Consider the following 12,548-nt stretch of genomic DNA (forward strand, 5'->3'; position numbering starts at 1 on the left):
ATTTAAAGTAATAAATGAAATCACTTTTGATGAAATATTTATCCTTTAAGATCAACAATTCTTTACTTGACTATTCTTTCAGTGTTGTTATCTACATAATACATTTATTATATGTGTAAGACCAGTGACTTTGAGAGTGAATCATATTCACCAGAAAGCCATTTTAATTTATCTTTTAAAAACACAACTATTCACGTAATAAGTTTGAAAAACGACCCTAGTTTGGAAAATTGCTGCAAAATAAGTGAGAATATAACGAGAGCATCAACGCCAATGGTGGGCCTGGTACTATGATTAATTTAACTGGGGGCCCACCAAGGGATTCAAGCCCCGGCGGCCCATAGAGTTGGACAGATGAGAATATTCTCTTCAAGCTGTAGAATAAATTCTTAAACAAACCAACTTGTTGTGGAATCCAAAGCTGCTCAAAAAACTAATCATAGAGAGAGAGTTGTTACTTGTCTCTCTCTCTCTCTCTCTCTCTCTCTCTCTCCGGATTAAAACACTTCGGCTTCTCATAACTGCTCCTACCAACCCCCTTAACAGTACGTATGCATGATCCACATGTAGGAATATAATCTATTTTTTTTTCCTATTTGAAATTGTTGAGTGATCTTGGTACTAGCATTCATATCCTAGAGTATTATAATCCCAGTCAATGGATTTTTTTTCTTCAAGGGATATGCTCCCATGATGCCAATCTCCACTGCTAAGAGATCCGTTCCTTTTGATTCACTAGTCCTTTGTTACAGATTTCTTCATTAAAAATATCATCTTTGTTTGATTTCTTCCAGCTCTCAGGATTCAATCAGAACCCATTTCTTTGTTCCTTCTTGCCCAATTCGATTCATCGAACTCTAGTATTGGATTGATACAAATCTCTCTATCTTCGTCAAAATCCAATCTTTTTAGAAACCCAAACACCTGAGTTCATCTCTCTCGATGCTCACATGTCGATCGTTTGTGGCCTCCCCCTCCTCGAGTGCGTCTACTGCCTCGCCTGCGCTCGCTGGGCATGGAAGCGCTGCCTCCACAGCGCCGGCCACGACAGCGAGACCTGGGGTCTCGCCTCGCCGGAAGAGTTCGAGCCCGTGCCTCGCATGTGCCGCTATATCCTCCGCAACTACGAGGATGACCTCGAGAACCCGCAATGGTTTCCTCCGGAAGGCTACGGCATGGATCCCCAGTGCGTCGTTTGCCGCAAGAAGTACGAGGACACGCGTGGCCGCGTCAGCCCCTACTTGATCTACCTTGATCACGAGCATTCCGACATAGTTCTCGCAATCCGAGGGCTTAATCTTGCGAAGGAGAGCGACTACGCCGTGCTGTTGGATAACAGTCTTGGGAAGAGGAAGTTCGACGGTGGGTATGTGCATAATGGTCTCTTGAGGGCAGCTGCTTGGTTGTTGGATCAAGAGTGTGAGGTCTTGAAGGAATTGCTGGAGAGGTATCCCAATTATATGTTAACGATCGCCGGGCACTCCCTCGGGTCCGGCGTGGCGGCGATGCTTACTATGCTGGTGGTGCAGAATAGGGATAAGATGGGGAATATAGCGAGGAAGAGGATTAGGTGCTTTGCGATAGCGCCGGCGAGGTGTATGTCGCTCAATTTGGCAGTTAGATATGCCGATGTGATCAATTCGATAGTTCTTCAAGTAAGTAAGTAAACTAATTTGGTATCCTTTTCATGTTCGAATTGATGTCATAGGATGGTTGCTTCTGAGCATGAGTATATTCTTGGATAAACAACCAAATTCCAAACTGCAAATTTTATCTAAGCAAGATGAATAGGTGAATTTAGTTCAGGAAGACAGAGCACAATAATATTTTTGAAGCATTTGGTAGCTGGTGGAAGTTGCTGCACTAATTTCTCTTTATTTTAATTCTTTTGTCCTATATATAAGGACAGTTTTCCATGGCAATAGATTTTAATTGTAAGAACTGAAGAAAAGTTCAAGCAGCTCCAAACATGAATTGAAGCCAGTTACTTACATCTCCCTGATTTGTACTAACATTTTTCCATGTCAGAGATCATAAGACAATTATCTTTCGTCCCTTATTTGGCAATTTGAACTTAGTCAATTAGCTTTATACACCAAATGAAATGTTAATCTGCACCATTACTTCTTCTTACAGCAGGTACATAATTAAACATTTCCTTAGCTGCTGAACGTAAGTGACAATATCCATGGCCTTTCATTGTTGGTTCTTTACTTAATAATCACAAAATTGCTAATGGCATGTTTGATAAATTGACTGTCTCAGATTGAAACATGAGATTCTTTTTATACCAGTTGTGGTTATCCAGTGCATGCACTATGGTCTGACGTCAATCATTTTGATATCAGGATGATTTCTTGCCTCGGACGGCTACTCCTCTTGAAGATATATTCAAGTCAATCCTGTGGTAAGTAGTGGAAGACTTTTCTTTGCAGCTACTTTCGAATTCAATCTTTATGCAAATATCATTTAGTAGTACAGTATGATTAGCAGACCTTTGAATCTTCGATCATCAGAAGTTGATGCTATATTTGTCTTGTGATTTTGTCTTCCATTTTTCATGTTTATGATTGATGATCTTTCTGTTTCGACAGTTTGCCATGCCTGCTATGTCTAAGATGCTTGAGAGATACATGCATACCAGAAGATGTCATGTTAAGAGATCCAAGGAGGCTTTATGCACCAGGTCGGCTATATCATATTGTGGAGAGAAAGCCATTGAGGTATGATTGCTCTTGTACTTTCCATAAGCTTCAACTCCAGTCACCCCCACACCATTCACAACACTGGCACACGAATGAGGAAGCGTATTTGCATGTCATACAATAATCTGATCATGTTGTTTCCAACAGTGACCATGAGTAAAACAAGAACTGTACTATTAATTTGGTGTTTGGTTTATCGAATACTTTGTTTTCTTATTCATTCCAAAGCAATGTGCAAGTCTTCGCAGTGGCATCTCTTGCATGCTTGTTGGTTTTGTAATGTCCACCTGATTGTGTACTACTGTGCGACTGAGTAAATTCACATATGAATTTTATATTCTTTTTCGCGAAGGAAGAGGACTCCAATTTCTTTAGATTCTTTTATCAGTGATCCACTGGGAGACAGTCAGTTTCCATAGACCATCAAAAACAAAAATGCCCCTTTGCTCTACGCATTTACGTTCAATAGCAAAATTTCATAGTAGAAGAATACTGGTCTTGGTGCCTTTTGTGGTTTATAACTTTATATATACTACAACGAAGCAGAATCAAAATTTTCAAAGCTTATATAGATGCTCTTCAATCCCCTTGACTAGAGAGCTTTTTTTTTTGCTCCGTATTGCTTACAGATGTGGAAGATATCCACCAGTTGTTAGAACAGCAGTGCCAGTTGATGGAAGGTTTGAACACATTGTTCTTTCCTGCAATGCCACTTCTGACCATGCCATAATTTGGATAGAGAGAGAAGCCCAGAGGGCCTTAGATGTAAGTCTTACCTCATTCTTTCTTACATTGCTTCAGATTAGAGATCTTCAACATACTACAACATGAAAGAAATTTATAACGCCTTCTATTTGCATGCGCAGTTGATGCTAGAGAAGGAAGAGATAATGGAAATACCTGCCAAGCAAAGGATGGAGCGAAAAGAGACACTTCAAAGAGAGCACAATGAAGAACACAGGGCAGCACTTCGGAGAGCTGTTACATTGTCTGTCCCGGATGCACAGCCTCCGTCGACATATGGTACATTTGACGAGAAGTCTGCTGAGGGAGGAGAGGGTTCTCCATCCTTATCAGCAAGCAGCCGGCAGAGGATGAGATGGGACGAGTTGATAGAGCGGGTGTTTGAGAAGGATGAATCTGGGCATATGGTGCTTCGGAAGTCAATCTCTCCTGGTAGCTCATAACCAGTGCTTTTGCTGTTTTCATTGATTTGGTGATATTGATGTTTGGTTCAAGAGATTTGTTAAATAAAAAGAAGGCCGCATGGTCTTTAATTTATTTTTGGTGTAGTTTTAAGAACATAAACGTTTATGTCTGCATAAACGCTCAATGTCGTCATGAAGGTTTTTGTCTGCATATAAAACTTTCCCTGTACTCAGCTGTACACGGTTAATTCCTCTGTTTTCTCTGCTGATGAGAGGCATCGTATATACCATAAAATAACAATACAAGAACGCCTTTTTAATTTGACTAACTCAACCAAAAGAAATAGAATACAAAGAGCTACAATTACTTTTGATTTTTGAGTCTTTTAAGAGCATACCATGAGTAGAAACAGCTTGAGAGACATCTACATGTATCTGCAGTTGCAATATGAGAAATTTATCTCAAGTATACCAGTTGAAGATGGTAATGAAGACAAATGTTTCTTTTGTATGCATTTCTAAGGAAAACTTAATTAGTTTGGAACTTCTATGCAAGTATGGGGCAGAACATCTTCCACGAAGCTCAAAGAAAAAAACACAAGCATATATCTTAAAAAAGATGATTTCTTTCATATCTGGCTTCGAAAAGATACATGCCAAGTTGAAACACCTTTACAATTGTAGCATTTAATTCAACCACTGCTACAACAAGATGATAGGATTACCAGAGAATAAGCAGAGCAGCAGAGGAAGACTAAAGTTTGAGGTTTCTACTCTGTTATCGAATTTCTTTACACACGGGAAAGTCATCCCCTCAAGTTAATACTGCAGAAAATTGTCCCAGAGTTATAAAGAAGCAAATGTGATCCTTGTGGAGGAAGGTAACTTTCGTTAGGATATATTAGTCATGTCTGACTCTCCCTCATACTTTTAAATCTACAGCTGGAAATCAAGGACTGCTTCGCCTGTAACAGAGAGAGCACCCAAACCATTTAACAGTTGTAAAGAAACCTGATGAAAGACAAAGTACAACTTTTAATGACCCAACGATGAATGGAGAATTAAACGATGGAAACAGTTTTCGCCATCCCAAATTTACTTGGAAGTGTATACCATCTGTTACTGAAAAAGTATATTAACACAGTAGGTGGGCCACACCTGAACTTCCTCGGTGGTCTCAATTTAGAGAAAGTTCAGGTTGTCAAAATTGAATCCTTTTGAGATCAGCCATGGAAAAAACAAGAACAAACTTGTGTCCAAAACTTGTCCAAAACTCAATAATGTCCTCCACCAGTTGAAGGGTTACTTGGCTTTTAACTAAAATTCCACGTATAAACAGATACGTTCCTTTCAAATTATTTTAATGTTCAAAATGCATGTAGTGTTATTGTACGAGCCATTTTTCTTCCCTGTTTAGATAAATCATGTTGTATTCTGTTCTGATTAACTCCCATTGTAACTTCGACTTTCAATCCACCAAATCCTGGGTCAAACTCTCTATTTACTCATCTATCCTTTGGTCAAGCAAATAAATATCAATTCGATGTCCCAAGGGAAGTTTCTTCACAGATAAAAGGCCGAGTCAAAATCAGGAATATTTATCTGCAAATACCAGAAGCACACATAATGCATTTGACAAAGGCCGCTGATTTCTAGCCCTCACGAGCAATAGCATGCATGGACACTTCTATCGATATGTATCCTACAGAAGAATTGCACAATGATTCTTAAAAGACAAGTGAAGAAAGGTTCAGATGTTTACCATGCATTCGCTTGACAAAGCGCTCAAATTCCAAAAAATTCTCTCTCTCCATAAGAACTGGGCTAAGCCTGAGGTAGGTAAATGCTAATAGGTGTCGTCCATCTGGATCATTATATGGCTTGGCAGTGTCCAAAATCTTGTTGTATCCATCTCTATCATAGCAGGGAAGGGCATTCTCACTAGCAACTGGTATACAAACATCCCATGCAGCATTTAACACCTGAAGATGATAATCATCCTTTTAAAAATTGCAGAAACTTATATAATTAAATACCCAGAACTAGCTCTGCAACTTGGTACCTGCCAGACCAAACCCTCTGGATCGGCCATGGCCTCAGGGAATTCATCGTGCTGATCCAATGTTCGTAATTCAACACAGGTGAAATTCAAAGTTGCACCATACTTCTTTAGCACTGCCGCAATTGGAGCATAACCGTCGCGGTTAGACGAGTTGTTAAACCCCGCAGTTAATTCAGCAGCATGACTAGCTGTTTTATACCACCAATGAACCCCTGATATCTATTCAATCAAGAGAAGAAAAAATCAATTTATTAATGAGTAATGAAATCTACTTCTCCAATTGCAAAAACAATCACATATACAAATGGAATCAAGGAAATGTATTTCTTTCATCAGCTTCAATACAATGATATAAAGAAAACAAGCAGCTAAGTAACAAATAACAAAGCTTTGCTCTGCCAGTCTTAAATCAACCATAGGTGCAAATAGAAGGAAGATTTTGTAAAAACTTCAACAAAAATATATGATTCAAAAAATACAGTTGGCCTCTAAACGGGATCAAGGAAATAATAATATTTAGCAAAAGAATAGTGAAACAAATGATTAAAAAAATCTGTTGTCATACAGAATTGGTCTAGTTACACAGTATCAGAGAGATATCAGGTTCTACTCTGGCCGGAAAATGGTGCCAGTAACAAAAAGGAAAAGAAGAAAAGCAAAGCCATGCTTACTGCTTACTACATTTAACCTGTAAGGCCAGAGATATCAACCAACAAATTGAATGACAAAAAGAATCCATATAAATGAATTTATTAGGTGAGTGCCTGCACGGCCACACTTATATTCTCATTCACCATGAAACATAAGTATCAAGAAAAGCTGTTCATCCATACACGAACTGTGTAAACTGACCTTTACAGCAAGGGGCGAATCTTTAAAAGCCAATTTAGCAAACAATAGCACATGAGCAGCATGATCCACCAAAACCTGAGAGTACCAACCAAGAAAGAATCTACCATAATAGCTATCATAATCTCCTCCATCACAAAAGAAATCAGTATCATGAGGCTGAGAATTATAAGAGCCTGCATTTTCTGGTCCTCTAGCCCAGAAGGAGTGGCCCCTTTCTTCTGCTGTCTTTTTCAAACTTTTGAGCAGATACTGATCAAAGCACTGAAATAGAGAGAGATTCTGATCAATATAATCTTACTGCTTTTAGGACAATATAGTAACTCTTCAAGTGATCTACAAACTATAACAATGGGAAAGAGTAAAAGCGCCTTCATAAGGACATCATATAGAATACACCAGAAGGTAAATTTCCAAAATCATCGGAGATATGTGTGTTTTGTGATACTGATTTCTCTCTGGAATCGGAACTCACCTGAAATTCCCCAATGCCAGGATATCTCCACCCATGCTTTACTGGATAAGATGGGTACCGTAACTCTCCACAAGGGCCTAATCCAACTTCAATTTCTGAGATGATGCCATCCTCAAAGTATTCATTGAACTCCACTCGAAAGCTTCTCATGTACTCAAAGTAGACCTACAGTACATTTGTGGGAAATGCAAGAAACTGAGTGACATTTCAAAATAGGAAAATCTCAACAACATTCAGCATGCTGTAAGAAAAGAAAATACATGACATATGGAATAATCAAAATGTTAAAACAGCTAAGCTCAAGATCCAAATATTTGCCAAAGCCAGAAAACCAAACTTTTGTTTCAATGCAGTTCAGCTATCCCTTGAACCTTGAAATGATAAAGGTCAAATCAATAAATATTGCACATGAATCTATATTTGGAATGGTCCTATATGGAAATCCAATTAATAGTTATAATCCTTCATATTTTCCTAACAAATTCATTGGGCATCTTGCACTTCAAATTTTCTCAATACTCTTCTCCCCTTTCTCAGAGACCAAAATTTACATGTCAGTTTTCTTAATTGCACATAGGAAAAGAAAAAAGAAAATTTTGTATTGTGCTAGGAAATTAAATATGTAACATAGACTTCAAATAATAATGTGGATGATCTATGCACATGCAAACGGTATTTCCCTACCAATTTAATTTTGGAGTAAACTTTACAACAAGAACACCATAAAGATTCTGTGTGAAGATTGGTAGAACACTAAGTAAAATATTAACTATCAGTAAAAGAAATATCAGAGAGCATATAAGAAAGTTATGATCGACCAGTACCTCAAGTGCTGTTCGGCCTAGTAAAACTCTTTCATTGTCGATTCCCCAAGAAAGACACTCATAATTACGTCTCCCTTCCTTATCCGTGAAAAAAATGTCTGGATTGCTCCTTCCAATTTCCAACACCCAATGAGGAAGAGGAATATTTACGTCATCGCCGACGTTACCACCACATTCATGAAACGACATAACTACCTAAACTTTGCAACGACAAAATATGTCATGATTCCATTTAAGACAAGAGAACAGTTAGACAGGAATATTGACCATTCCATCATCTATCAACCCAACAGGATAAATCTTTCGAATACGACATTCTCGTGGAAAGATTCTTCTAGACCACCTTACATTCTAGTTATCCACCTGTTCATTATCAGATAGCAAGAATGAGACGATAAAACTCACCTGCAACTTAAGCTTCAGTTCTCTCACCATCTGGAAGAGCTGTTTATACCCCTTCCAGTTATACTCCAACGGTCTATTACCCTCCACTATTCCCCACCAGCAATCCACCATGACTCCGTCAACATTGATCGACTTCAAGATCCGCAACTGCTGCATCAGGCCCTCAGGATCAACCACCTCGCACTTCATATTGATCACTCCAAGCTATCACACCATACCAAAACCACAATCGATGAGCCCAAGCGCCCTCAGATTCTAATCCAAGAAGAATCAAAAGAAAGAGAATATCTCACCGGAAGCATTACGTAGACCGGAATGGAAGTCGTTCCGGCAAAGTCCCGCTCGATCACCTGGAGAAGAAAGAAGAGAATGTCGTTAAAAAGTAAAGAAAGAACTTGAAATCGTAGAGTTTGAGCGGCGAAAAGGGAGGAGGAGGACCTGCTTGTCGGCACCCGAGTCCATGCAGCCGCCGAGGAGAGAAGAGTCCTCGGAAGCCCTGTCGGAAGACGACACGTGGCAGCGTGCTGGTGTATAGATGCCTCTTAAGCGTCCCGACCGGTGGTCGACGGAGCGGAACCCTGCGGCGGTGGCGGGGGAGACGCCACGGAGAGGTGGCGCAGCAGAGTGGGGCGTCGCCGGGGGAGCTGCGGTTGGTCGACCAGTCTGTAGAAGGATTCGAGGCGAGGTCATGATTAGTTTCGACGACATTGCCAGATCCAAGAAAGGTTCTAAGGATTACTATCTCGGAAGAGAGAGAGAGAGAGAGAGAGAGAGAGAGAGAGACTCCAATAAACGGGGACGAGGCTTCTCTTTCTCGAAGAAGAAGAAGATGATGATGATGGAGACAAGCCAGTTTCTTGAATGAAAGCCAAGTCGGACTGTAACCGTAACTGACATTGACAAATATTTCCTTGGACTAAATTACCCATCCCTTTGCAAAAATAGAAAATACTTTTACTGCTAGTAATACTATCCTACGCCGACGTCATATTTTGCGTAAAATTCTCTTTTTAATTAGTTTATTATCTCTAACAAAAATTGCTTTCAGAGAAGAAAATATAGAAAAAATAAAAAAAGGGAAAAGGCCAAAGTATACGCCTCTACTCTCTGTGCTCGCTTTTTCACCTCAAAGACCAGAGAGGAATAGAGATGAGAGAGAAGAACCTGAGAAGAAGGGAAGGTGGTTCCATCCGGTAGAACTACCCACCCGGCTTCACGTGCGAGGGCGGCGATAACCTCGTTGATGTCGGCGCGAACGCGAAGGTTATAGTTCCCGTGCCGCCGTAGTCCGGCGAGTATCCTCGCCGTTATCGCCCTCCGGCGCCGCTCTCTAAGCTTTGTCCTCTCCTTTTCTTCCTTCGGGCGGCTCCTCCTGATCGACGGACTACTCGGCATCGACACCGAGTCCATCTGACCTCCGGCGCCATCCGGCAGCCGATGGAAGTACCGACCGCCGCCGCCGCCTCTGTTGCCCATCGCTGCCGCGGCGGCCGAGATCCCTCGGCCGTCTTCTTCCTCCTCTTCCTTCACTTCCATCTCCGTCTCCTCTAGCTCGTCGTCCTCTTCATCGCTCGTTCCTCCTAGCTTCTCCATCTCCTGCGCCATATCAAGAGAAATCCTTACTGCAGCTGCCGCCTTTTTGCCATGTTTAGCAAGATCTTCGTAGATTTAGTGGGGAAGAGGACTTTGAATAGCTCGATCTTAGCACGGAGACTATGATTCGAGCTCCCCGCCTGCTAATCTTATCCGGATCTCGGTCGATCGAACGAGAACGCGAGCAGGAACAGACGAATAAATTAGAAGAATCAAACTTTTCCTCTTTGCTCGACTCGAATTGGAGAAAGGGAAGAACTCTCCTAAGCGCCGAGGCCTCTCCTCCCTCCTGGACAAGAACTGGATTCTCCGGCGAGGTCGCGAGGCACCTCGCCTCCGGCGATCTCCGGCGTCAGGGAGCAAAGGTAGCGGAGACCTTCCAGCCGTCTTAATCCGGCGAGATCGCCGATCGCGGTGGTGGAGGCTCGTCGGAATCCGGCGACGGCGGAGGAGGAAGGGAGGCTCGTGTGAAGCGGGTTTGGGCGTTAGGGTTTCGCTCGTGTGCGGCCGCGTGCTTCCGTTTATGTTTGGCACGGATGCCTTCGCATGGGATGGGCTGGCGATCGGACGGGCTAGGATGCGGCACGTGTGGACGATGGACGGCTGAGATCGTGCGAGCGTGGGTGGATACCAAGGCACGCTTCTGAGAACTCCCCCTCGGTTTAGAAAGCGTGACCTTGCGGTGGTTAGTCTTGCACATGCAAGACACGTGACGAACACGAAGGCAGCTTAAGTGTGACCTTCGTTGTACCGGGCACATGCAAAACACGTGATGTTCGGAAAGGAAAATATCATATAAATAATTGTAATAAAAACTATAGTAAGTAATCATATTGTCAGAAAGTTGGAAATATTTTCGACCCATATTTCATTGTTATTGTAAGGGTGGTATCCATTCAAGAACAATTATTCAAGCCGAAGTGTTTTGAGTGCACGTTAGGAAAGTGTATGTTGGAGACTTAATAATGAACAAGTTACCCAATTGCAAAGTTATCATCACTCATAGATAGAGATTGCTATGGCATATTGGAATTTGGACAAGTCTTTATTACATAAAAGCCTTATAATGAGCATCTTATACGTCTACTTTGATTGCTGCAAAGCCATCAACAGTGTAGCTAACAGTGTCGAACTTTCCTGGCTCAATGCTCTCTCTATATTTCATGTATTCTTGGCAAACAAATGACCTATAAATCCTCTCATTTCCATCTCCCACAATCTCATCAGGAGCTGAGATCACCTTCTCATCCTCAAAACACCAGAAAAAAGCTTGCGATAAGCGCGTAACCGGCTTCGTTAGCATGACTCTATGTGCTGAGGATCTCATCCTTCCATTGCTCCAAGCTTGCATTAAATCTCCAACATTGACAACCAGTGTGCCTTCACTTGGCATTATGTCAACCCAATCGCCTTCCCCGGTTCTTGCCTGTAACCCCCCAATCTCATCTTGGTGCAGGATGGTTATGCAGCTCATGTCTGTGTGCATCCCTAGCCCTTCAACCTCATGTTCTTCGACGTCATTTGGGGGCGTGTACTTGTTTATCCGAAGATATCCATGACACTTGCTGAATTCAGATTCATAGTGCTTGGTCTCTAGGCCCTTACCCAAACACTTCAAGAGAATAAGCACAATTTCTCTAGATAGCTCCATCATCCTGCTTCCATACTTTTGTAGCACATCGCTGACGCATAAGAGAAACAAGTCATTTAAAACTATCGCTACCTTATGCTTTTAGAGTAATTAGCCAGTTTACATGTTATGAAAGCAGAAAATTCTGAGTTCAAATCCTGCCACATCTATCTGTCATTGAAATATAAAACTTTCTCCTATTTAATTCTAATTCTATATCTTAAATCTATGAAAATATTTTAAGCCCAGAGATGAGGAAGACATATTGCTCTAATAGCTTAAGTTTTTTAAGCAATTCGTGAGTTAGCAGTGTGAAAGTATGTGCGTGAATATTTGGACAGAGGAAAGAGTATTGCACGTACCAGAACTCATCATTGGGTTGGCTGAAGAGGGCATCACTTGAGTTCTTAGCAGAGATAAAGTAGTCTGGACCAGAGACTTTAAGGCTTTCAAAGAAAGGGGAAGCTATGAAGTGAGGAGTGTAAGTGTTAATGGAGGACAAGGGCCCTGCTTTGAGTTTGATATCTAATGGAAGATTGAAGACAGAGTTGACAGAAGTTTGGAGCCTCCCAAGGAGGTCTTTGGAGATGCCATGGTTGGATATGTGGAAGTAACCCCACTCTTTGCATGCTTGTGAGATGGAGGAGATGGTGGAAGGGAGCAGGGGTTGTGATATGTCCAAGATTGGGAGCTGCAGAGTACTCTGCTTTAATTCCAACATCTTTTGTGGAAGGAGATAGAGAGTGAGAATGGTTTGTTTGAGCTATTCTTTGGTTTGGCATATATATATACTCACAAAATTTTATAGAGTAATAATCACAACTCATCATAATGACATGAATATGAGTTGCTCCAAG

At 41.4% G+C, this 12,548-nt stretch overlaps 3 protein-coding genes across 4 annotated transcripts; 1 reads left to right on the forward strand and 2 right to left on the reverse strand.

Moving 5' to 3' along the window:
- Positions 1-405: 405 nt before the first annotated feature.
- Positions 406-4,105, forward strand: LOC140800879 (uncharacterized). Its single transcript, XM_073155786.1, has 5 exons — positions 406-1,655; positions 2,349-2,407; positions 2,595-2,723; positions 3,335-3,470; positions 3,572-4,105. The coding sequence occupies exons 1-5, from the start codon at positions 951-953 to the stop codon at positions 3,890-3,892; spliced, it is 1,350 nt and encodes a 449-aa protein (XP_073011887.1). The 5' UTR covers positions 406-950; the 3' UTR covers positions 3,893-4,105.
- A 354-nt stretch (positions 4,106-4,459) lies between these two features.
- Positions 4,460-10,989, reverse strand: LOC140800878 (beta-amylase 2, chloroplastic). 2 transcript variants are annotated; one of them, XM_073155784.1, is made up of 10 exons: positions 9,633-10,989; positions 8,907-9,131; positions 8,762-8,818; positions 8,469-8,672; positions 8,064-8,258; positions 7,240-7,404; positions 6,768-7,028; positions 5,916-6,134; positions 5,616-5,835; positions 4,460-4,818 (listed from the first exon to the last, which is right to left on the reverse strand). In XM_073155784.1, exons 1-10 carry the CDS (start codon positions 10,071-10,073, stop codon positions 4,790-4,792), a joined length of 2,016 nt encoding a protein of 671 aa, XP_073011885.1. In that variant the 5' UTR covers positions 10,074-10,989; the 3' UTR covers positions 4,460-4,789. The 2 variants fall into 2 exon arrangements, with proteins under 2 accessions (XP_073011885.1, XP_073011886.1); XM_073155785.1 differs by having other exon boundaries at positions 4,793-5,455.
- A 77-nt stretch (positions 10,990-11,066) lies between these two features.
- On the reverse strand, positions 11,067-12,445 carry LOC140800881 (gibberellin 20-oxidase-like protein). The gene is made up of 2 exons (XM_073155787.1): positions 12,054-12,445; positions 11,067-11,743 (listed from the first exon to the last, which is right to left on the reverse strand). Exons 1-2 carry the CDS (start codon positions 12,410-12,412, stop codon positions 11,137-11,139), a joined length of 966 nt encoding a protein of 321 aa, XP_073011888.1. The 5' UTR covers positions 12,413-12,445; the 3' UTR covers positions 11,067-11,136.
- Between the last annotated feature and the right edge of the window lie 103 nt (positions 12,446-12,548).

This window comes from Typha latifolia, chromosome 14 (genome assembly GCF_019914945.1).
Source record: "Typha latifolia isolate L0001 chromosome 14, TyphaL0001v2, whole genome shotgun sequence".
NCBI lineage: Eukaryota > Viridiplantae > Streptophyta > Magnoliopsida > Poales > Typhaceae > Typha > Typha latifolia.

Bases quoted from the DNA above. Each gene is read 5' to 3' on its own strand.
- LOC140800879 (XM_073155786.1), top strand. From the start codon at position 951: ATGTCGATCGTTTGTGGCCTCCCCCTCCTCGAGTGCGTCTACTGCCTC. The intron at 1,656-2,348 runs GTAAGTAAGTAA...TTTTGATATCAG, and splicing joins TCAATTCGATAGTTCTTCAA to GATGATTTCTTGCCTCGGAC. The intron at 2,408-2,594 runs GTAAGTAGTGGA...CTGTTTCGACAG, and splicing joins ATATTCAAGTCAATCCTGTG to TTTGCCATGCCTGCTATGTC.
- LOC140800878 (XM_073155784.1), bottom strand. From the start codon at position 10,073: ATGGCGCAGGAGATGGAGAAGCTAGGAGGAACGAGCGATGAAGAGGAC. The intron at 7,405-8,063 runs GTACTGGTCGAT...AATGTACTGTAG, and splicing joins TAGGCCGAACAGCACTTGAG to GTCTACTTTGAGTACATGAG. The intron at 7,029-7,239 runs GTGAGTTCCGAT...TCTCTATTTCAG, and splicing joins CTGGCATTGGGGAATTTCAG to TGCTTTGATCAGTATCTGCT.
- LOC140800881 (XM_073155787.1), bottom strand. From the start codon at position 12,412: ATGTTGGAATTAAAGCAGAGTACTCTGCAGCTCCCAATCTTGGACATA. The intron at 11,744-12,053 runs GTACGTGCAATA...CTTATGCGTCAG, and splicing joins CAACCCAATGATGAGTTCTG to CGATGTGCTACAAAAGTATG.